The 25,616-nt window shown below is 40.4% G+C and overlaps 3 protein-coding genes across 6 annotated transcripts in view; 1 reads left to right on the top strand and 2 right to left on the bottom strand.

Annotated features, from left to right (window-relative positions):
• The window catches only part of WASF1 (WASP family member 1), an 88,143-nt gene extending 65,448 nt beyond the window's left edge, over positions 1–22,695 (bottom strand). Inside the window, exon 1 of one of the 4 annotated variants that reach the window (XM_057413236.1) lies at positions 22,432–22,695. The gene's annotated coding sequence lies outside the window, so the exon portion shown is untranslated. Of the gene's footprint in view, positions 1–21,692; positions 21,831–21,979; positions 22,119–22,431 lie in introns of those variants that run through there. The other 3 variants (XM_057413235.1, XM_057413233.1, XM_057413234.1) reach the window with 3 other exon arrangements.
• A 60-nt stretch (positions 22,696–22,755) lies between these two features.
• LOC130601288 (uncharacterized) lies at positions 22,756–23,707 on the bottom strand. The gene is made up of 2 exons (XM_057413247.1): positions 23,638–23,707; positions 22,756–23,225 (listed from the first exon to the last, which is right to left on the bottom strand). Exons 1-2 carry the CDS (start codon positions 23,705–23,707, stop codon positions 22,756–22,758), a joined length of 540 nt encoding a protein of 179 aa, XP_057269230.1.
• Positions 23,600–25,616, top strand: part of CDC40 (cell division cycle 40) — a 37,101-nt gene continuing 35,084 nt past the window's right edge. Inside the window, exon 1 of the mRNA XM_057413166.1 lies at positions 23,600–23,912. Coding sequence (XP_057269149.1) covers positions 23,721–23,912 — 192 coding nt within the window. The 5' untranslated portion in view covers positions 23,600–23,720. The remainder of the gene's footprint in view (positions 23,913–25,616) is intronic.

Genomic DNA, 25,616 nt, shown 5'->3' on the forward strand with positions numbered 1-25,616 from the left:
ACAGTACTGGAGACAGAAAAACACTGACAGAATTGTACATACTCAAAAAAAGCGCTTTTGTTTGCTTTTGCTGTGGTAATTACTACCTTTTGTATCCAACTACACACAGTAAAACTAAATTAAAACCAAATGATTAAGATTTCACACATAACATAGCTTCCTCTTTGCACAACATGAAACTGAATCACGTGTACCTTCAAAACAACAAAGACTAGTTAGTGTATTTTCCATTTGCATGAACTTACATGGTGAAAAAAACTTGTAAGTTAAACCAGCATCTAAGGGATTCCCTAACCATCCAGACCAGGCATAGGTTACATTTTCTCATCTATGTACCTAACTCAGTGCATATCTAGTGACATTTCAAAAGGCAGAGTTGGAAGGGTGCCTCTTTTCTATCCCCCACTTCCTTTTTTGCTTTAATAATTACTTTTGCTTTTCTCCAAACGCCCTCTCAGGTTTCATCAAAATTACTTGGGCTAACGAGAATATCAGTAACTGGGAAAAGACACATCCCTCCCCTTTGAACTTTGGTGTAATATTAAATAACAACAAAAACGGACAAGCTGAGCTGAAATCCCTTTACTACAGCAACATTTGATCTGTCTCAGAGATTTCCATAATTTGCTTTGGCTGCTAAGCAACAAATTAAATATGATTTGGTATATTTAAATGCATTATTCCTCCTACTGCCCTTCTGTCTGAAAAAATACAGTTATAATAATGCTCTTGTCACAGAGCAATATTGTTGAGGAAGGGTCCTGTACTTCAGCAGGTATACTGCTTGTGAGCAAAAGAATATGCACTTGTTTGCCTTGCAGTAAAAATGAGGAAATACAGAGAACACAATGTCCTACAATCTATTTCCAGAGTCACTATTGTCTGGATTGTCACAATACCTACAAGGATTAAGATTCTGCCTAAATTAGCCAGCTCATGGCAAATTAATAGCAAGACAAACATAAGATGGATAAGTAACTCCATCTGGGGCTCTCTGTCTGAGATCTACTGGGAATTCACCACTCCATTCTGAGACTTTACACATGGATGCTTTGCTTCCAGCTGAGAAAAACAACTGAACAAAACGAACCTTCAGCATCAATCAAAAACGCCCCCTGCTCAGAGATCAGAAGCACCACACTTACTAGTCTTGAGGCTGCAATATGCTACTGCTCTACCAAAGCACACAGAGATCTAAACTGAATGTAATCTCAAGTAGAGTTGCAGAGTAATCACAATAGGCCTCTGTCTTCCAATTCACATGCACTACAAATTCAGAAAGACAGTTCTCAGAATGCAAGAGAACACCCATATCTGTGCACCATTAATTTAAAACATAAAATGTTGTCAAAGGTGGAAGCAGCTATGGCAAATATGAATTGAAATCAAGTAATAGCATTTGGTGTGTGGGCAGGAGACTTGCATTGCTACTACAAATGTTTTTCATGTGTCTAATGAATATAAGCACTTTAGCTCTTAATCTTGCAGTCTTGATTGGTAAAACAGTTAAAAAAAATAATAAGGAAAGTTGTATTTGTGTACATCTTAGTATCTATTCTCCAGACAGAAATACTCTTGCACTCTTCATCTCAGTCTCATTAACTTTCTGTGTTCACTATTCAAATCACTTGCTATTAACTACATTATTGCTAGATGAACATTAGCCTGTAATAACAACCCTGTGAAGAATATTTTCTTTATTTATCCACATCACTATGATGGATGCTTTTAATTTCAGCTACAATATAAAAAATAAACTACTAGATCAGGTTGTCAGAAAAACTTTCAGATTTTTTTCTCTTAAAATTTTAATGAGCAGATTAACAAAAATTAATTCCTTCACACACAAATTTATCAGATCTCATTCCTTCGCTTCCTGTTCAAATTGTATCTTCAAAAGAACTACTTAGATATAAAAGTGGTAATAGGCTTAGTTTGAACTTGTTTTTTTATGTAAAAAGAATCCAAATATTAACTGCATTAATCAAAACAAAGTATGGTAATAACTGCAATACATGGCTATAAATCAGGTTTTACTGCAGACACCCACAATGTGACTGTACTATTATTTTTAAAATAGCTGTCCATCATTTTTCCTCCTTTGAGAGCTGCTGGTACTTACATCCCCCTAAAGGAGGCATTCATCTATAAAACAGATTCAGCACATATAGTATATTGATGGAAAGTCTACTGGGATAACAACATCCTTGAAGGGCAACACAGACTAATACTGCGTTAAAATGATGGTGGAACCACTGCTAGTGCTACTACTAAGAAATCTCACACACACCACTATGCACCTGTTCAGTAACAATAAATTCTCATCACTACAAAGATGAAGATTAAAATATAAATTTTCCTTTCCTCTTTAATTTACAAGTTTGGAAATCTGGCCTTTTTTTTCCTAACTCTAAAAGAGCCTTTTTTTTAGGACTGAGATTCAACATGTTCAGGGCCATTTTTCACTTTGATGACTCCTTGATTCCCAAGTCATCTTTAGACTACCACAGACTGTAAGCAGAGTTGTACAGAACATCTAGCTCTGATCCTTTTTTGACACAGTAAAACAAACAACTTGTATAACAAATAAACAAACTACTTGTATAACAGTAAAGAGAGGGACATGAATAAACTTGAGGAGTAAGTCATCTTAACTGTGAAGTTCACTAAGAAGTACAAAAGTTACCATTCCCCTCTAACACAGCACTAGTAGGGCAATACACAGGATACTGGTCTGTGTTTTGGGGTTTCCATTTCAAAAAGACTTATCAGGTAACTGGAGAGGGTCCCCCTAGATGGTAAGGGACTAAGAACTCAGCCTCCAAAAAGACTGAGCAAGCTAGACCATTTCAGCTAAAAGGACTCGGAAGCAATTTCATAACCACAAATGTTAACTACTGGGTGGGAGTTACAAAGAAAATGGAGTCAAGCTCTTCTTGGTAGAAGCAGACAGTTAAAAGCAAATAGCCATAAATTGCAATTCAGAAGGTTCAGACCAGACTTTTGGAGGAAATTCTTCCACAGGAGGATGGTGCAGGGCTGAAACCAGTCGCAGAAGAGCCAGTGAAAGCTCCATCCTCGCAAGTGTTTGACACTCATCCAGATAAAGGCACCTGGCCTGGCTTAGTGCTGGCCTTAGTTCCGAGTTTGGCAGGAGTCTGGTCTAGATAAAGTGAGGTCCCTAGTCACCATGCCTATGGTTTTATCTCATTAAAAGACTTTAAAATGGCTAACATATTAAAATAATAGGTGGATGACGATACAGAAAAACTAACCCAGTTTTCCTAGTGTTACAGTAATTGTTTAAGAATTCTAGGACTATGTCCCCTTAAAGTAGTTGTGTTCTATACAAAATGAAACAGGACGGAAGTTTGGCATTACCACTAAAACAAAATGTGTCCTTTCACCTGAAACATAACATACAAATAACCGGTCTGAACTAAACCAGTCCTGATACTGCATTAAAGAATTATTTTATGAGAAGAATGTCATGCAAAACAAACTTCTACTCCCTGCATTACTTTAACTTTTTTATATTCACTATGTTATTTTATTCTTCTGGAAAAAGTAAGTAACTACAGCAGTCTGTTTGACATGGCATCAGATTACTGATTACTCACTTATACATGCAAACTGCTTATCTGATTTTAGAACAATATTTTTCTGCTGTCTTATGGAACTGACAGCATAAAATCCCACTCCATTTTAACTGTCACCCCTTCTTACCTATTTTATTCCAAACTCCCTTATCCCCAAGTTCATTAATAAAGCTTCCCTATCCATAATGTTGCACTTGCAGTCAAGTTAATTTAAGGGATTCATGGAATAGGGCATCTTCAGCTTGGAATAACCTATTTGCCAGAATCATTTTCTACTGAAAACCAGTCTAGGTTTAAAAATAATAAGGACCATTTACAGCTATAATTTTAGAAAGAATGTTGTAACTGTGTAGAATACTTATCGCCATTATTTCTGACAAAAGCCCAACACAGATGTCTTATTTTCTTACTCTGCTGGCTTCAAATTAAGCATACTGTGATGGAAATGGAAAAGATGACTTGCATCTTTTAAGAAAAAAACTCAGGAATTCCCTTCAGCCCCCCAGCTTATCCAATCTATTTTTTTTTTTTATTTTAATATAAGGAACCTGATTCTACTGACATCAATTGCAAAACCCCCGGATTTCACAAGTGCAGAAACAAATTTGAAGAGATTTCATGGAAAAGTTCTGCACAAAACTGCAATGAATATTTAGGTAGTAATTTGATAACCACTCCTTAAGCAGCACAGAAATCCTGCAGTTTCTTCCCCTGTCTTTCTACCCCCAGCATGCAGGTAAAATTGGCTGTGAAGAACAGAAAATTAATGCAAGTAAAATGTAATCTAGCAAATCTAAAAAGACCTTGAATGAGTACCAAATCCCACCTACCGTAAGACAATACAACTGCAGGGTGACATGAATGCAAGAACCATCAGCAGGGGCTGCCTACCAAAATTGTTACTGCAAGAATTTCTTAACAAGCATATTTCTGAAACTCACTAAGCCTACTTACAATATTACAGCTATATAGAATCCATACTTTTTCAAAATACAGACAGCAGAGAGAGAGAGACAGGGTTTCTGTCTCAAGTTCAATGACAACAGCACAAGAATTTTACGCAACATATTAGCCTAAGTTATCATGAAATTCAGATTGTATAGTGTTCTTAAAACACACCATTGCTGAGGCCTTGTGCAGATTGTTAACATAGGGCACTGGATCCTCATACACGCACTTAAATAACTTGCTCCGCAGTATCTCGTGTTTAATGAAGAAAGCATCTGCCAGAAGGCAAGATGAAAACCTAAGTGATACTCTAAGATTCCAGAATGAATGAAAACGGCTAACAAGATATTAGTCTGACTGTCTAGGTGTTCCTTTGAATAAAACAAACATTGCCCATAAAGCAGCTCTAACCTACATGCCTTTCAGATCTGCACAAGGTTTCTAACAGCAAGTTGTAGTTTAAACTAGATTTATATCCTATATCCCTCTTCCTTCCTCATGTTTTTGTGAGACTGTAAATTGGGGTGTTTTTCTTTTCTTAAATGAGCCCCTGATTTAGGATGGATATGCATTTTGATCCTCTGTATCCTCAGAACTTTATGTTATCCTTCTCTGCTTGCCTTCCTCCCTCCACTATTTTCAGTCACATTTTCCACCAATTATATTTGTGTATAGAATTTTGTTTCCCAATGTTATTTTCCTTTCCCTTACTACTGCCCTGTATATTTTCTCAAATGTACATTTCAGCATGTTAGAGCTTTCTTCCAAAGTTCCTTTACCTTTTATATTTTCCCAAGTTGTTTATCTACACAGCATATTTATTTCCCTTTCTCCCTTTTCCACCTCCCAGATTCACTTCCTCCTCCAAGTACATCTATCCTTTTACCCCTCTCCACCCTTTCATCAACTTCAACTCTTCCCAGTGTATGCAACTTACATAGAGAGCACTATCTACATTCAATACATCATTAAAGAAAACTTTGGGAATATTACTATCAGTTTTGAAAAGGTCATGGCTTTGTTAGGGCTTTCAATAATACAAGATAAAAATTGACAGTTTTTAAAAGTGAATTTTCCCAAAGGAGAAATACAGAAGCCTCCAGTGCCTCCCAAACTCAGGGAACTGAAAATCACAAATGCTTTTTTTTTTTTCTATTCCGTAACTCCTCCAAACAGCTTCTTGCTGCACTGCTTCACTCATCTTATCTTGGTGATTAATTCCTGTGCCTTCTCAGATAATGCCATCTATTGATCCCAGTCATCCACACGTCTTGCAGCTCCATTATACCACGATGTGATCACACACAACTATGAACATAACCACTCCTATTTCATGCTGAAAAGAGCGAAAAATCTTCCTGTTCTACACACATGAAGAATTTCCTCTACACACAAGTTTCCTCATATTTTCAAAACTGTTGCCTTACTGATGTAAGTAAAACAAATTGATAAGTATGACACTGGCTACACTCCCCTTCTCATCATTTGTCAGGTTTCATTCTCCTCCAAGAAGAGACAGAAATAGAAAACACTCTTTGAAAATAAACCCAAATGTCAAATAAATGGATTCAAAGCATGACTGACTAGTCTGTGTCCTTGTTTCAGCCCTTCAGGTAAAACAGGGGGAAGAGTGTTTGCTGTTGGGGGTTCTTCAGCTGTGTTTTCACTCACCTCATTTGCTTATTTAATTCTTTAGTAGTCACCTATTTTTTTCCCAAAAACCTATTGCAGCAGGCATGCTTAGAAGAACTTTGAAACCTCCCCATCCCTACCAAGCCCACCTATGCTAGAAAGCTAAGTGGTTCTGATAACACAAGAGGCCCTTAAACCATATTTTTTTACCTTGTACCAAAAATGCTGTATCCATAGTCTGTAATTGGAAAGAAAGGGAGTATGAAAAGGGCTAGAGTCTGACTTTCCACTTTGAAATTTTCTAATAACTGCCAGGGGAAAAGACAGCTACAGTGGCAAGCAAGCAAATATTAAGCTGCATTTTACTGACAGAATTACGTATTCTTTGTAAAAAGAACAAGTTTACTGAAAGACCAAGATTTCATTTGAACATGCCAAGTGACATGTAAGGATAGAACAAATTGTGATTGAAAAGCTTATTTTTGTATACCATCTTGGTAGATTTCAAGATTGTATTTTATTTCACTAAATCTGGCTCATTCCAAAAAGCTGTAATACTTTAAAGATTGTTTCCTGAGATGCCCACATAGATCATATGTTCTAATGGTGATTCAGAAATATCCAGAGATAAGACTACTATTGCAGACAACCACACCCGAGGTTCCCTTTAATTTGGTGGCAGTATTTTTAAGACTCAGCTGGGAGTGTGAGTGAATTTCTGTCAGAACATACCTGCTGCACATGATCCTGGACGTGCTCACTGTTCACACTAATAATTTCCTCTATTTTTCCACATCCTCTTTTTCACCTGTTAAACCTAATTTCTAGTTATTCGTTTCTTCCAGTTTTGAGACAAAAATAAATGAAACCAAATAGTTTTCTTCCTTAGTAACACTGCTGCCCAGACTTTGAAGAGAGCAGAGAAGCTCTAAAAATTTTGTTTGACTTTCATTACAACAACTAGAAATGCTATGAGCTGTTACATGGTATGTATATATAGCACAGTTGTGAATAGTCACACAGAAACCCTTTAGGATTTCCTTTAGGATTCCACATACACATCACCTATCACCAAAGACAACTGTTTTCGCCAAACTTGTGCATGTTTGTCTGTTTTAATAAACTAAAATTTTTTTAAAAGTCCACTCAGGATTATGGCTTTATTATCACTAAATATAGTTCTGCTTAGTACTGCAATGAGCACAACCAAAAAAAAATTAACAGTAACTGCAAAGTTTTGTTTCAAAAGGTATTTTCTCAGTTCCCAGGCATACACAAACCCATCAAGTTAGTTAAAAATTCCTCTCCTGAGCAAACTTCACATAGCATAATGTAAAAACAACCTCCCCAAATAAACTCCACATGTATGAGTGGCTAATAATACAGAATCATAGAATAGTTAGGGTTGGAAAGGACCTTAAGATCATATAGTTCCACCCCCCCTGCCATGGGCAGGGACACCTCCCACTAAACCATCTCACCCAAGACTCTGTCCAACCTAGACCTGAACACCGCCAGGGATGGAGCAGTCACAGCTTCCCTGGGAAACCCATTCCAGTGCCTCACCACCCTAACAGGAAAGAATTTCCTCCTTATATCCAATCTAAACTTCCCCTGTTTAAATTTTAACCCATTATCCCTTGTCCTATCACTTCAGTCCCTAAAGAAGAGTCCCTCCCCAGCAAGCCTATAGGCCCCCTTCAGATACTGGAAGGCTGCTATGAGGTCTCCACGCAGCCTTCTCTTCTCCAGGATGAGCAGCCCCAACTTTCTCAGCCTGCCTTCATATGGGAGGTGCTCCAGTCCCCTGATCATCCTCGTGGCCCTCCTCTGGACTTGTTCCAACAGTTCCATGTCCTCCTTATGTTGAGGACACCAGAACTGCACACATTATTCCAAGTGAGATCTCATGAAAGCAGAGTAGAGGGGCAGGATCACCTCCTTTGTCCTGCTAGTCACACTCCTTTTGATGCAGCCCAGGATACAGTTGGCTTTCTGGGCTGTGAGCATACACTGAAGCCAGCTCATGTTCATTTTCTCATCAACCAACACCCCCAAGTCCTTCTCCACAGGGCTGCTCTGAATCTCTTCTCTGACCAACCTGTAGCTGTGCCTGGGATTGCTCCGACCCAGGTGTAGGACCTAGCACTTGGCATGGTAAAACTTCATGAGGCTGGCATCAGCCCACCTCACAAGTGTGTCAAGGTCCCTCTGGATGGCATTCCTTCCCTCCAGCATATCAACCAAACCAGACAGCTTGGTGTCATCGGCAAACTTGCTGAGGGTGCACTCAATCCCACTGTCCATGTCAGCGACAAAGATGTTGAACAAGACCGGTCCCAACACCAATCCCTGAGGGACACCACTCGTCACTGGTCTCCAGCGGGACATTGAGCCATTGACCACAACTCTTTCTGTGCTGCCATCCAGCCAGTTCTTCATCCACCGAGTGGTCCATCTATCAAATTGATGTCTCTCCAATTTAGAGACAAGGATGTTGTGTGGGACAGTGTCGAATGCTTTGCACAAGTCCAGGTAGATGACATCAACTGCTCTATCCCTGTCCATCAATTCTGTAGCCCCATCATAGAAGGCCACCAAATTGGTCAGGCAGGATTTCCCCTTAGTGAAGCCATGCTGGCTGTCACCAAGCACCTTGTTGTTTTTCATGTGCCTTAGCGTGCCTTCCAGGAGAACCTGCTCCAAGATTTTGCCAGGCACAGAGGTGAGACTGACATGACATAAGTAATTCAAAATTCCAACAGTAAATTTTACCTTCTCTTCATATCCCTACCTCTTTAAATTATATTAGTTGTTACAAACAAAACGTTTATTGTCTTTACATTCTATAATTTACTGGTCAAAACAGGATTCATTTGCTACTCTCTTGATCTTGGTACATTTTTCTAGTTTTCAGTTTAAAATTCAACTGCTATTAAATGCAGGGTTTTTGCTTAGGTACATAATGATGAACTCACGCTTACAAAAGTAAGCACAGTATAACACATCTCATCAGCACGCCTACCTTTAAAATATTTGAAAAAAAAATAAATTGTAAGCCATACAACTAGGATGATGTAAAGAAAATTATGCATTACCATTTACAGCAATTGGTGAAAAAAAAAAAATAATCAAGCAGTATCTTTAATTTTCAGGGTTTTTTGTAGGCTGTCAAGCTGATGAAGCCTTCCATATACCTGTATTAAAGTGACCCACCAATGCAAATAAGCATAGCTTGACACCTGCTGGAAGAGTTTGTAACAGAGTTACTTGCCTAGCCTTGTGTATTCTACATACACACATTAAAACAAGTCCTGCACATCATCATTCTTCTTTATCACAGAGAAGACTTACCTCCAGCACAAGAAGAGAGCAAAGCATTTTAGCTTTGTAGAAATGAATGTTCATGTAGCAATGAACAAAAAGGCAAGAACTGTTCTGTGAACAGTAATTTACTCCACGACAGAGGCTACTATCTAGCTCATATTAGGACTACTCAGCAAGTAAAACATTGCAATTTTGTAGAAAAGAGGAGGAGAAAAACATGGTGTGATATGGGGTGTCTGTGTGTGGTGTGTGGGAGAGAGGAATCAGAAGACAAATGAAGTGCTAACTTATAGTGTTCATCTGACACAAAATATTGACAAGGACAATATAATACAGCAACAACATCTACTAAGAAGAGTTTAAATTATTGTTTCCTTACATTTTTATCCAAAACCTCAAAAAGCAGAAATGAACATTTTTTTCAGTGTCTGCTAATACATGCTGTCAGCTTGTATAAATTTTATTGCTCAGGTAAGAGTTATTTTTAGAAGAATCTGCAAGAATTATATTTAGGAGCAAGTTCAACTAGCCTGTTCACATTGCACACACTACCTCTTAATACTACTGTAGCTGTTTTCTTTCCTTCTTTTATGGCCACCTTTAAGAAAATCCCATTAAGAAAATGACACTCTTGAGATCTTACAGCAGAGCTTTAGAAGTTAACAGACAAGTGAATGCAACTACTATCCCAAGCAGTAACATGGATTGCAGAGGTCAGCAAGGGCTGAAGCGTAATGTTCACTCCAATTAGCTTCTGATACCTGAAGTTCAAAATGTTCTGACAAAGAGTGACTTACGAATTCCATGAAATACCCATTATATACATGTCACAACAGAATGTTAAAAGTGACAGAAGGTCCCGCTCTTAAAATGTAGCAGTCACACAACATCTGCAGAGACCTCTTTCTCTATGAGAGCAGTTGTCAGTCTGAGGGGCTTTTAATGCTAGACTGAAGCATGCTTTAACGGGTGACCCCTTACAGATAAGGCTCTCTCTGGGTGCATTGTGGGTAGGTGGGAGAGAGCACGAATGGCAAAGCTCTGAAGTGAGAAGAAAAGCATTAGCCGGCATTCTCTAAAGGAAGCTCATCCGTGCCCTTTGGAAAAGAAACAGTTTCAGGTACTATCCTGTCTCAGTCAAGAGCAAAGTCTGCATTCCTCATTCTGTGCTGTGTATTGTGGGTACCCATGGAGGTAGAACAGAGCAAATTAACCAAGCCAGTATTTCTCAAACTGCAGTAAACAGAAACTCAGCAACTTCCAGGAAAAAAGTTTGAAAACTGCTAGTTTAAGAAAAAGTTCTACTTACATTCATATTAGTTGCTAGACAGCAGTGGAGGTTTGCAGCACACCACCAGACTCAGAAGAGATTAAAGATCTCAAGCACTGAAAATGGTGGATCAACACTAAGAAATCTTTATTTTCCTGTTCAAGGTTTCTCTTTTGCCTCTAGAAACTGATCACCTTCATAAATTCATGCTCCATGGCAATAAAAAAAGCTGATAGTAAATCAGCTTAAAATGCAGATGTGGTATTTAGAAAACTGAGATGAAAATGGTGTGACTTTAGACTTCACAAGTCCAGGAAAGAACAAGATCTTTCCGAGACTAGCATTTGGGTGAAGGAGAGAAGTTTGTAAATACACATGGGACATGATTTCGCATTCTAACAATTCTTATTTCTCAGCCAAACCAGGATATGACAGATACTGGTCAACTTCATTTTTATTGTCTGTCCCCAAACAACATTCAAGATGACTAATATGCTATAAATCAAACTTACATTAAAACAAAATGCATCTAACAACGCTACTTCACTTAATATTGAAATACTGGGAGGAGAGGAGGTAAACAAACCACAAAAAAAAGCAACACACGTAAAACCAAACCTACCCAACCCAATCCCCCAGGGTTCATTTCTAGGCATACTTGAGTTTTCTAAGAAATGCACTATGAAAGAGACACTATAACTCCATTTTCACAGATCTGTGTTAGCTTTCATTAAAAAAGTGCATTTTTTCACTACTGCATAGACAGCTTTACTCTCACACACAAGGAAAAAAAAAACACCAACAAAAAACCAAAAAGCAACACAAAAAAAAACAACACACACAAATCAAACCAGCTTGCTTTTATTTACATGTTGCATCAAGTAACTTTGCATTATACACAATTCAGTCAAATCTGATCTTACCATTAAAGCTTACATCGAATAAAATGTTTACAGTATGTCTACCTGAACAGCTGAAGACAGCTATCCATTAAGATGTCTGGAGGCAAGCCCAGCACTGCCTCTGCCCCACCCTATGCCCATGGTGGATTGGACCACCTTTCAGAGAGAGAAGAGCCCTTATTTAACCTTCTAGATTACCCACATACAGTATGATGCAGAGAGGGTACAATCTAATAATCTATGGATGCCTGTAGATACAGGTGAATTTTATGTTCCAATCCCTTTTCTACATTTCACCTGTCAGATTTAAACATATAGGCAAGTTTCTTTATCCACTAAAGATGAACATAGCTGTTCACATCCATTCCTTCAAAGAATGAAGCAGATGTCCTTATTTTCTCTTACAAAACGCAGCCAGGAGAGATGCTGCCTAATATCTATGATATTAGGTCTGTCCCCTACAAAGTGGAAATATCTTCCTTGGCTTTCTGGGAGTTCAAAAGCATATGCCCTACTTCCCATGGGGGAGAATACATATATTGAAGATAGACTATAGGCAAACAAATTAGAAAACTATTCAGCTTCCCTCTGCAATGATTCCACTAACCACAAAATTACTAAAAATTCACAATAGCAGAAAAAAAAAGCAAGCATTACAGTATGACTCATCTGTTAGGACACACAACACATCCTCCAGAGAGCCTTTCTGTATTTCATTTTATAACTTTCTAAAATTCTCTGTTATTACAACAAAATATATGTTCCAAACTCAGAACACAGACTACATCCTTAAAAAAAAAAAAAAAAAGAAAAAATGTATGTTCTCAGGAAGTTTGACATTATTATTTTCATTTTATTTGTTAGAAAAAAAGCAGGTAGATACTAAACAGGACAAAACATCAAGGACTGATGATTTGCCAGACAATATTTAGCCACAATCCAAAGCAGCAAACAGTTGACACCATTTTTAAAAGGTGACGTCCACCACCAGTAACTCAGTTTCAGTTCCCTTGTTGAAGCTAGTAATCTACCACTTTCTTCTTGAAAACCAAGATCCCTGAAGTTTGTGTTTTCTATTCTAAAGTTTCATATACTGGACACACCATATCTCAATTAGCACTAAAACAAAGCCAAAGAATGTTTCCTCTCCTTTCATTTTCATGCAAGTTACACAGAAGAGATGAGAACATACCTAAGCCTCAACCAATTTGACAGGCATTGATTTCAACCTGCAACTTCTTGACAAAAAATTATTATTTTCTATTAATACTTTATAAACTATAGGTATTTAATTGAAGTATAAATTCTAAACTTACTGAGCTTTAGGTTGGTTTTCATACCCAATAAGGGAAACTTCCTGTTTACTGACAAATAAGGTAGCTTCTTAATATCGCTGGTTGTACCAAAGATTCAGCACATCAATTTCTCCGACGCTAATCAAACTTACCAAAATTATTTTGCCATAAAACAACATACTAGTTACCTGAGATTTTGAGCGCTAGTTTTCGAACCTTTAGGAAACGCTGAAAGTGCCAAGCAGAAGCACATCAAAATTACTAAGCAATGGCCCTGTATCATGATCTAATTCTGATTTCAACTATGAAAGACAACTTGTCATTTAATTGACAGACACTGCACAAGTGCATCCACTGAAAACACTATGTTTTGGCTCATACAAGCTCCGGACCAGAGTCAAACTGGATGCCGTTCCCTCATCTGCCCAATTCATGCTCTAGATAACTGTATTTAATACACCAATTTCTCTTTGTAAGGGTATCCACTAGTTACAGAATATATTGTTAAAATCCTAACAGCTGCACAACAACAAACAGTACCAGCAATACTTTTAGTTTCTAAATATGTCATAATTAAAATATATTTCATTTTTACTATAAGCTTTCACTAACTTTGGATAACAAGTGGTTTTGAAGCGCTCAATTTTAATTACAAAATCCACAGCATTTCTAACAAAAGGAAAACCACTACATATCAGCAATTAGCATTATTTTGTCCAATTAAATCTATAAGTTATATTTTTATAGTTTAAAAGATATGCACATCGCTTATTAAAACTTATCTCCAAAGCTTGCATAATTCTACCCAAAATACATGCACACCAGTGAGACCACCATGTGCCAGTTTAAAATTTTCATTAAGAAAATTAAGAAAACAAAAAAACAAAACAACACATGAATTTGAACAGCATCATGATTATTATCATGATATTTAAATGTTTCATTGCTGTTTTAGGCATCCTAAAATGTCTTCATTTTTAAAGGGTTATACTGTGCACTGAACATTCACTTTTGCTCTCTAAGGCTCCAGATATTTCAACATTCCTATAATCTTACAGAAATAAGGTCATGACACAATATATATTTTTCTGAAGTGTATCTTTTGAATCAAATTACTGTTCCCAACTACAGGAGAATCAGGCTTCTCAAGAATCCTTTCAACAACAATGTCCAAAGGGTTGCTCGTGTTCCAACATGAAATCAAAAACATCTATCATTTTGTCTGCAACTCAAGCTTAGAGATAGTCGACTACTCTAAAAATGAGGCTAACAGATGTGTCTTGGGATCTAAATGGGATTAATGTCTTGAAAATTAACATAAACTACTAACCTGCAAAAATGCTACATAGGCAAGCTGCAGGTCAGAAACAAAAACATGAAAAGGCTCATGTTGCAAGTCAGACATTTGAGGAAAATGGGAAACAAAGATTAAAAATTCTTACAGTGCAGATGACTGTATAGGAAGAATACAAACCTATCCAGAGCTTACAGACAAGTACATTTGTCATCCTGGAATAAAACAATGCGTTTATTAGCAGAGTACAGAATACCTGTGGGCACAGGTATAGAATAGAGGTCCAATTCTCCTGTGAGAAAAAACAGTGTGTGAACAAAAATCTGCTCCCGTGTTAATAAAACTTTTTCTCCTTTCCTAGGCAAAGTATTTATTTTATAAATACATATATATATATATATAGAAATAGAATTAATAGAAGTCTAGCTAGGTAGGTTAGACACAGATAACCCCCAATATTTTATTTCCATTACTGGAAACATCATAGCTGGTATGAAGTATATTCTTTTTGGACTGAATTGTACAGAACCTCTCCCTGTATCATGAAACTTGCTGAATGTAGATTTGCTTTAAATTTATTCCTGTGGGAAATGAAAATTGCTAACTTATTTGTAACTCAGATTATTCAGGATTTTTTAATAGACCACTCATACTAGCTACAGCCACAGAATCCATTCCATTGTCTTGCCTGGGGATACAGACAGTATTGTTTCAAGCGGGTAAATGCATCTGGGGTTTCCAGAGTGCAACAGTCTTGAATCTTCAAGCCTACAGAATAACATCAGTTCATTCTGTATATGAATGATATGCATACGTATTGTGCCACATAATGCCATTCTTCAGCTGCACTGTAGATCCCTGCAACACCAAATACCTGTTTTAGCATATTTTATGTATTTTCACAAGAGCAAATTTAGATCAGAATATAAGTGTCAGAAACTTTCACTACCACCTCTACAGCAGTCTAGTCCACTATCACTTCTCCTGAATTCTTCATAAGATATTTTCCCCTCCTGCCACGAAGATCATATAAACATAGAACATTTGAGATTGCCCAAAGCAGGTTGAACTGAGCAGGCTGTTCAGAGTATTAAGATGTCTTGTATTACCAGAGACTGTCATTTGCCAGCCTAGATAGCTGGGAGGCACAGAAGTAAGATTCCCCTCCCCAAGAACTGTACAAGTTTTGTAAAGCCGCTGTTCCTGAGGAGAGGCTTCCAAATGAAGAGCACCTGTGACAAACTCAACTTGTATTTTTGGTTGTGTTCTCAAGCCTGGAAGCTTCATAACTGCACATGGAATCACCACTGAAAAAGTTTCTCTATCACAGCCTTCTCTTTTAATATCAACAAAAAGGCAGAACCAGCTGAGGGTGTAAGATGTCTCTAAGCATTCCTGCACACATTTAGTGACTAGTGGCTGAGCAAGATTTAACAAGTTAAGCATTTCCTTTTTTAAACTGAAAAGCTGAGTCTGCATGCCATTTTTACATGAGCTGGTTGAGCTACTTAAGTTCACGCATATTATCAAGTTATAAATGACTTGTTATTTTCCTTTTTTTTTTTTTTTTAATTAAGATCTGTGCCCAAATAACTACAGAGGGCTCTGGTCTGTCTTATAATAATGAAAATCTTCTGCAGAAAACTTCTCCCAGCTACCAACAATGGCTCTTCAGTAGCGACCCTGCTTATCTCATATAGCTGATCTGGCATATAATCTTATTTGAACCCACACCACCATCCTGAATGTGCCTGAAGGTAAAAGACTCTTGTCCCTCAAAGCATGAATGGTATCATGTCATAGGTAACAGAGACGACAATTTTGATTACGCTCACTCCACAGCCATTACTTTAGAGGGGGCAATTAGGTGCTGCTGGACAAGCCATAGTATTTAGCCTAAGTAACACCAGTAATGTACCTCAGTGCCAATCACTCTTCCAATTGTCCATAACTTATGCACCTACTATGCAGCACTGATACTTAAATAAAAAGGTTAATCTGAAAGAAGACTCCACCCCTGAAAGTAACCCTCACGCTCCTTTGCCATACACTTTCACTATCAGCTTGCTGGACTGGCCTAAAATGGCTTTCTATTCAAACATCAATCTTCATCCATGGCTTGTGTTCAAACTGGCCATTCCCATGCTACAAACCATTTCCGTATTCAACATATTGATGTAAGAATTTCTCCCATTAGCAGACTGTTTCATTTTTTGTAGAACAGTTTGTTACACTGAACAGCCAGAAAATTACTCCAAAGCCCAGAAACTACAGAATTCATTTCAGCTATGGTGGACTGAGAATATCTCACTCCAATGAATATTAATTTATTTGAGCAGTCATCTCTGAAGAGAAAGAGCAAAGTTCGAATTATTGGTTTGAAGCAAATAAAGCAAGGAGTTTAAGCTGGTTCTGTGTATTCAAGAGAAATCTAACACTGAATGACAGATACATACAGAATGACAGATACATACATACATACATATAGAGAGAAATCACAGAATCATAGAAATACAAGTACCTTGAGTGGAAGCAGGGGAAATCTTCAGTTCCCCTCCCCCTTTCAAGAAGTATTGCTTCAATAAATTGTATTTTCCTGAATGTATGGGTTTTTTTTAATTTTGCATCTGCTATTGGAAAGCCTAAATTCACATCTATTTTATAACTTCCCACTCCTCACTTGTCTGATCTGTACTTCATTTCCTCAGGTAAATAATTCCCATCTTTTCAATGCCTTGAAAAACTCTGCCATATCACATCAAACTTTCTACAACAATTGACAATAACACACTCTGAATAGCAGATAAGAATTTGTATAGAATGGCACTTTCTTCTTCTTTCCCCCAATTTCTGATTACAGCTATAAATTGGGTAATTATACCTCAGCAAACTGCAATGATGCCCAAATTTTCTTGTTACATTAATACTGGTTATTTGGGAACTTTTAAGACATATTACATGTTTTCTTATTCTCTGCTTCCAAAACATACTGTTGGTATAGCTCAACAACCACGTTTACCTGTCATCCTGCTGTCCTTTCACATCTTGATTAGACTTCTCAGGTGACTTTTCTGCCTTTTCAAATTTCTGAGTTTGATTAAACAGCTTTGAATCCCCAGAAAATACTGATGCTTTAGAAATCAAATTCTACAAATGATTAGTAATATTATTGAACAGCTTCTGATTTAATAAGACAAAACATTACATCTCCTGTAACTTAACAGTTTAGTTCTGTTACTTCCTCTCAGATATTTTTGTGACCAACAACAGTATTTTACCTCTCACATCCTGGCTTCTTTATCTAACAGCCTGGTGGGAGGAACCTTCAATTACACCTTTAAAAAGTATACGTAAATTAGAACCGCATTAAAATTTAATCTGCTATGCTATTACCACAGTGAAAACCCCAGCAGATTAGGTGCAATCGTCTTTGCAGAATCAGTACTAACTGTATCAGCAACACTAGTTAGTACTGTGTCTGCCATCAGTCTTTGTTATCATCATACACTACTTCTATGTACAGGCAGCTGCAACTGTAAGGGATGAGAATTACATGTGCAATCTTTCATGTTTTTCTTTAAGAGCACCAAACAATTTTCAGACGTGCTTCCTATGCAAACGAAGTTTATGAGATCACTTGCAGAGTATTTGCTCGAAGCTCTCCTTCAGCACCTTAAAATCTATAGACCAGTTTCTACTGGAACTGAACTCAAGTACATTGAGGTTCTCAAATTTTGTGAGAACACAGCCAGATAGAGAACAGAGACTCTATTAATACTCCCAGTAAATTAATGCAGCTTACCATGGAGCAGAAAAGAAGGGGGAGAAAAAAAAAAACCCACAACAAAAACCCATGCTACAAAAAGCTGTAAGAAATACTTTAACAGAATTTAATGCCAAAAAACTCAACCTGGCTTTACAATAGATAGAGTCCTGGTTTTTAATAAGTTTTAAGTGTCAGACAGTTATGGCATTCATAATAATCTGCTCGGAGTCTGCTGTCGCAAGACTAAATTCATGTATGTCGAAATCACAGCATCTAACTAAAAAGTATAGTGCAGCAAGATATAAACTCATTGAAAACTATCCACAACTCCTGCTCTTCATTAAGCATTTTGTTAAAATGTAACTGCCTTTGTTATTCTGTAGTTCTCTGCATATAAGGCAATTTACTACACCAACACATCAGCCTAAGTAAGCCACCATTCAATTTAGCTTCCCACCACCTCAAAATAGGCACCTAAATTAATATATTTTTAGAAATGTACACACTTTTGATGACATTTTCTGTCCTTGGACTGATTTTTAAAAAAATAAAAATTCAGACAATTAAGAAATCCAGTATTAAAGACATGAGCATTTCTAATTATGCTAACTAGTTTATTTTCCTGGAAGTCTGTAATTAGTGTTTTGCTAGCTCTCAGAGACATTCTTCATTCAACTTGTGTTGTAAGACGCAGGTCAAAGCACTGCACAAGCACTTGAGCAGTCTGAAGAGGCTGCACAGCTTCTGACCTCTAGGAAGGAGGTGGCTCTGAAAAAAAAATTGTTTGCAAAGACACCTGAAGTAAGTGTGACATTCCAAGTTGTTTCAGTCTTACCCCATATCTTTTCTTCTTTAAAACCATGTCTTGTTAAAATGAAATATAAAGCCTGTAATCTGTACGACCTCAAGATCCCTACCAAAAAACTTAAAGAGACTGCTTCACAGATGTACTAGAACACAGAACTCCTATTGCAATCTGGCGCCTTGAAATCTTTCAGAATCCGGGACATAGTCCAAAAAAAAAAAAAGGCTGGAAAAGAGGTATTATCACTCTCACAGCAGAGGTTCCAAGGTGGTAGAAAAAGCAGAGCATGAGTAATAAAAGCTGCTTCATTCTTCAATCAGTTAAATTAGAGTATATTAAGATGCATCAGACACAAGCAGAAGGCTATAAAAAGGCCCAATCTGAATGCAGTAACAATAACCTGGTAAGACTTCCATAATACCTTTTTCTCAGCATCCAAAAGCATAGATACAAAGGAAAAAAAACTTCATTTTCTTTCAAACTCTACTTCTCACAGACAATAGAGCCTCATATTTTAGTTCAATCCTGTTAAGTGTCTGGCTTGTGGTTTTTGGTTTTTTTTTCCCCTTCCTTCCAAAATGCAGACTTACACTTACATCTCATCCACCAAGATCTGTATATGCAAGTGGGCTGATAGCAGTTTAAGAGTATTAAAAAAAAAATAAATAGAAAAATAGAACAAGTTGGATTATATGCATTATCTTCTGTGGGGAAGGAAAACAAACAGAAAATACAAGGTACGAGATAAAGCACATCTATCATGGAAACAACAAAAAAGAACTATGGAAGAGAAAGTAAGAGAAAGTAGGATTTAAAAAAAAAAAACCACATTAAAGCATAAGGCAACAGATTCCATTATCTACTATATGGAAGAAAAGATTGATACGAAGGAAATGTGAAATGTTCAGTTAAAACTTAAAATATTTTACACCACCTTTTTCAGGAAATTAGTCTTATACAGGAAGTGTGGGGGGATCTCCCACTTGGAAACTGCTGGATGAATTCAATCAGATTTGACAGAAAGGTAGAGGTCTCAAAGATAATTGCCTAAGAAAATGTTAAGTTCATGAAATCAAGATGCTAAGAGTGTCAGGACCAAGGAAAAGCCCTTATTAGACATTAGATGATCCACAGAAGGATGACACTATAAAATATTCCATTAGAACTTACGATCATCCCTGAGATTTTTTTTAAAAAAGGGTAAGAAGCCAAAAGCTTCTACCACTCAAGGAACTACTCTTTAAAAGTACTCCTTCCTGTTTCACCTGCGGGAGAAAAAAGGAAGTACACAATAATACTTGGTATAGTATTCACCATCGGGAGAAGAAACAAACAGGTGCCAAAAGGCCCCTTTTATACGCAGAAGTGCTGTATAAAGCTGGATATCTTTATTTTCCTTTGGAGAAATCAAAGCAAGAGAGGCTAAGTGACTGCAAGAAAAAACAGCAGTGGAAAAGCTGGATGGAAATAAAAGCCAAATAACTCAAATCACCTTCCACCCACTACTCCAGTCTGCCTTTCAGAACCAGCAGCATCCAGCATGTAACATAACACATCTCCTGGAACCCGATTAATACAGAACACACAGCATATAGTAATCGACAAGAAGACTTTTTTTTTTTAAGCTGTATCACTCTTTTGATTTGTTTTACACTAATCAACTTAATAGTTACTGTGTTAACAGACTATCTCGATATAAATAATGAGCAGCAATTCCTCATCTCTTTCAGTAAAACCACATTTTAGATAGCTATAAATATTACCCATCAACACTTTTAAAGCATAGTCATCATTTCATACTCAAAAATGGCCTCTGCATGCTTACTAAAAATTAATCTTCGCTACAATTTATGCAAAGAGAAACTTCAGTGTTCTACTGAACACCTTCTTTTGTGTTTATTACTAGCCTGACAGTACCAGAAGGGCAACTAATTTAAATCATCAAGTGATTTTCCTAAGTTCTACAATGAAAACATTTGAAATTTAATCATCTGGGATTCTAATAGCAAATGATCCAGGATGCTTGGATGCAACATAGCTGGACATACTTAAGCAAACTACCAAAGCTTTGCCAATTAAACACTTGAGATTCAAGAATAACGAGGTAGAATTTATTTAATCATTTTCAACACAATTCTCCAATAAAATATCAGAGGCTAGTTGCACAAATAAACTTGAAATAGTTCACTTTTCAGGAAGAACACCTTTCAACTTCAGACAATACCCAGCCTCTGTATGCCAAGAGAAAAAGGAATGCAGTCATATGGAATCAGTTAACAGTTACAGCCAATAAACAAATTGACTGCAGTGGAAGATCCACTTTTGACATTAATAAGCAGTGATTCATGCATAGTGCCATACAGCTTTCCTTACTTATAGATTCATCATCCATGTATTTAACAGAAAAAGTAAACTCATTACCATATGAAATGCTAGTTTAAAAGTACATTTCAGCTGTTGGAGATGTAAACAAAAGAAAGGTCTCAGTGTTGTTGAAAATGTGGGAATTTTACCTAAAATCCCTATTCTAGGAATCAAAGACGATACATGCCCACGTCGAATAAAACAGGTCTAAAGGCAGCACTTCACCCCATGCTATTAATACTTTCTATTTGTCCTTGTATCTGTTTTTTTTTCCCATTAAAAAAATAAGTTCTCTATTCTCAAGCCAAGGTACTTGTTTAAAACCGTGACTGATGGAAAGGATGGAAAAATCAAACCAGAGCATTTAATCTGATTAAATGCCACTGTGTCACAATTAGATGTCACTGTATGTTCACTTTAATTCTGGAAGCACATGCGGCACACGAAAGGAAGTCATGGCACTGTACTAAGCGCATGCAGTGCATATTACCTAGCATCGAAGCTAGCCCCTCAGCGCTCTGCACTTGCCAATTATTCTGCCCGCGAGTGAAGCGGGCGCAGGAAAAGGCATTCTGCCGCCTGGAGAAGTTGGAACCTACGCGCTTTCTCCCGCTCCCAGCCGGCCGCGATCTCCGAGCCCGCCTAACAATGGTAGCAGTGTTACAGCGGGCAGCTCTGCCCTTCGCCGCTCCGCATCCCCTCGCCTCCGAACGGCGGCCCCGCCGGCTGTGCCCTCCCGAGCCCCCGCCACCACAACGGCCCTTGGGAGCTCCTCACCTCAGACCGGCCAGGCGCGAGCCACTCGCACCTGGCCGCGGCTGACGTCACCCCCACCCGCTGACCCCGGCCCCGCACGGCCCCACCTTCCCCTCCGGGTACGGGCACACGGGGCTAGGACACCGGGAAGAGACCGAGAGGAGGGAGCCCGCCGCGCTCCGGAGCGAGTGCGGCCCCCTCCCCTCTGCGCCTCGCAACACGCCCCCTCCTGCCCCGGCTGGCGAGGGCGGCGAGGAGACGGGGGAAGGGGTTCCGGGGCCGCGGTGTGCATCCCTCCGTTCCTCCCGCCGCCGCCCCCCGCACGGGAATGGACAAAGGGGAGGGGGCCAGCACCTGGTGGGGGCTGGTGCCTTTGTGAGGCGGACACGTCCCGCAGCGCCGGGGAAGGGAAGCGGGGACCGGTCCCTCCCGCCCGACGCGATGGCCGCGAGGGAAGGGCGCGGGGCACTTACTCGCCGGCCCGTCTCTGTCGCGCTGCCTCCCCTCGCCTCGCACCTTCACGCCGCTCAGCCTCAGCCCCTCCCTTCGCCGCGCGCTGCCCCCGCTGCCGTTGGAACTTCAAACGGTGCCAGCCATTACGGCACAGCGCCCCGCGGCCGGCCGCCGGCTCCGCGGGGCTGAGGGATGGGGGGGGGCCGCGGCGGCGCGGAGCTCCCCCGAAGGCTTCACAATAGACACAGGGCAGCGCGCGTGTGAGAGAGCGTGTGTGTGCGCGCGGGGGGAGGGGCCTCGCCCGGCGCGCCGAGCAGAGCCGAGGCGGGAGGAGGCAGGGCTGTTTACCCAGCGGACGGACCCGGCGCCCCCCCACCCGATTCTCGGACTGGTCCATGCGCCGCCGCCTCCCCCCGCCAACGTGAGGGAGGCGAGCCCACCCCACCCCGCGGGCGGCAGGTGGTACGGTCCAGCCGGCCGGCTCCCTCTCTCAAGCACGGGCAGGGCGGGGCCCGCCATTGTGACTTGCCCGAAGCCGGCAGCTGGCTGCCAATCAGCGGCAGGGGGCGGGGCTCAGTGAGCCCCGGGGCGGCCCGTGCCGAGCGGCGAGAGGTCGGGGGTGAATACTGGGGCCGCCGTGTTGCCGTGCTCCCGTTCTGCCTTCCTGCCGAAGAGATGGCGAGAACCTTTTGTGTGCGGGAGAAGGCGCCCGCCCTCTGTTGAATGTTTTTCTTTGCCGTTAACGCAAGGTGCAGGCGAGAGCGGGTGGAAACCCTGAGAGACCGTGACAGGTCGTCACGTGGGGGAGCTCGAGCTGGAAATCGGTGGGGCTCGAGAACCAGTCATCGGCAGGCGCGCGTTCCCTTGGAACGAGCAGCAGGAAGATTTCCCCCCGCTCCCCCCACTCCCGCTCTCATCTCCCCGCCAAGAGCGGCGCCATAAAACTCGTTTGCCTGGGCAGCAGGACAGCAGCGGCTGCGCTACGCTACTCGGACTGGCTGTCCCCACCTCACGTGGAGCCCGGGCCCGGCCTGCTGGCGCCGCGTTGCATGCTGGAGCTTGTAGTCCTGTCTGGAAGTCCTGAAAGGTTGAATACCGACAAGAGCAAAGGAAGATGGTCCTCCCCCTGTAACGCCTATATATCCAATAGAAATCCATAATTTATCCCACACATTGTGGGGAGTATGTTCCGTTCTAATGCGCTATCTCTTAATGGGCAGTCCCACCCTTCTCGTCCTGCGGGAGAAAGCGGGCGGTGAGTTCCGCGGAGCTGCCAGGACCAGCTCGTCCCGTCATCCTTCGCGCCAAGATGTCGGCGGCTATCGCCGCGCTCGCCTCTTACGGGGGCTCCGATTCGGAGCCCGACTCGGAGCCGGAGGCTGAAGGCAGCTCCCAGAGCGCCGCTGTGGTCGCTACCCGCGACGCCGTGCTGCACCTCCGTTCGCCGCCCGCCGCCCCAGGGGCCCTGGCCGTGGACGCAGCCCCGGAAGTAGCCGTGAAGGTAGGCGTCACTCAGCCGCCTGGGAAACCGGGGCCCCCGGTGCCTGCGCGCCGCTGTGGCCACTACTTTGGTTTCTGTCGCTGGGGTCAGACGGCCTTGGGGCAGCCCAGGCCGGGGAAGCGGGGCAGGCTGGTGCGGGCCCGGCGCGGGAACGTTGTCGCCGTCTGGCCTTGCCCTGATCCGCGGTGTGAGGCCGGAGCTGGGGGTTGAAGGCGTTTGCTGGGGAGCTCGGCCGGTGGATCCTATTGTGGCTGTTAAGCTTATGAAAGCGTATTATGACTATCTCAAAGGCGTGCCTTGTTTAGCGTTCCTCACATACTCTCGGCTTCAGTTCCCCTGAATTCAGGATGTTCTTCTGTGTGGTTTGCACCAGTGTTGCGGTGAAACCGATATTTGATAGGCTGAGTGCAGCAGAATCCTGCCCTAAAGAGTATCCTGGAAACTGATCAGTGTTTCTGATTTCATTTCCACTGTTGCTTGGGAAACCTTAATTTTCCAAGTTCAGTATCATATTAGTTCGCTTTCGTGATTTCAGATGTTGGTTTGGGTTTTTAATACAGGCAACTAGTTCCTAATTAAAAGCAGGTGGCTCACCATGATGGCTGTCACTGTAGTACTGTGTTGCTTCCAGTTCTGAAAAGTTTCCTACTTTGTGACAAAGAGGTGAATGGACTCTTTCTCTTTGTTAGTTAATTCACAGGGTGTCGCACCTGGTTGTATCTGTGTGTGTATGTTATATTGTATGTCCTGACTAGATGTGCATCTTTGAATCCCTTGGAATCTTAGAAATACTTAACTTATTGAATTGCAGCTTCTGGCAGACTGTCTTCCCATACAGGCTTTGAAAGGAATGCTAATTAACATCTGTAATGTCATTTGAGTGTGAACGATAAGTGGCAAGTAGTATTGGCTGTTCTCTTCACTGCTCTTGGGGCTGTAGGAACAGCTTTGCCATGACAGCACAAAGGCTTGTGTAGTTGCTTGGTGGCTGACATCAAGGAAATAGTCTGAATGTCTGAATTCAAGAAAAAAAAAACAAACCTGGTGGAGTTATTAGCTCTCGGATCCATTCCTTGATCTCTCTTGCCGTGTAGCTGCACCGTTGCTGTGCGGGCACAGTTAAATTCCCAGTGCCAAAGGAGAAACAAGCAGCTGGAGGAAAGAGTTAGGTGCCAGTAGCATGTTCTGTTCAAAGCTGTTCTCCAGGCTATGCCCTGGAAGGGGTATCTACCAGTACAACTAGGACTGCCTCTGCCGAGGGCCTTCTGCTAACCAAGGTCAAAAGGAAGTGAGGTTTCTAAGTGCCAAGGTGTTTAATTAAAGGAACTGATTAACTACAGTTAACACAATGATAATAAACCCAGAATAAGTTTAAGTAATGTAAGTCTGATGATCTAGAGTTTCTTTGCCATTGGCTATGCAAAAACGGGCTAAGGTATGTTAGTGGTGGCTTTTGTGTAGTGTGAATTAGGCTAATTAAGAACATAAACTGTAAAAGTCAAATAGGTATTCATTATTTGGTCTTTAACACCAGTGCATTGTGAATGTTGATGTGAAAGTAGAGGCCAGCGTGTGTTTCAAGTCCTATAACATAACATTTTCCTTTTTTCACTCTAAACTTCTTATTTTAGGATTCTTTCTAAGTTACATTTTTTCTAGACATTGCCAAAACCAATTAGAATCAGTTTTGCTACAGCTTCTACT

Source organism: Pezoporus wallicus, unplaced genomic scaffold (assembly GCF_028554395.1).
Source record: "Pezoporus wallicus isolate ANWC-B61680 ecotype Strahan unplaced genomic scaffold, APGP_CSIRO_Pwel_v1 contig_7505, whole genome shotgun sequence".
Lineage (NCBI taxonomy): Eukaryota > Metazoa > Chordata > Aves > Psittaciformes > Psittacidae > Pezoporus > Pezoporus wallicus.

What these genes read in the sequence shown, in the direction of transcription:
- LOC130601288 (XM_057413247.1), bottom strand. Translation starts at nt 23,707, where the DNA reads ATGACGGGACGAGCTGGTCCTGGCAGCTCCGCGGAACTCACCGCCCGC. An exon ending in TCTCCCGCAGGACGAGAAGG is followed by an intron (nt 23,226 to 23,637) that starts GTGGGACTGCCC and finishes ACCGATTTCCAG; the next exon opens with CTCGAGCTCCCCCACGTGAC.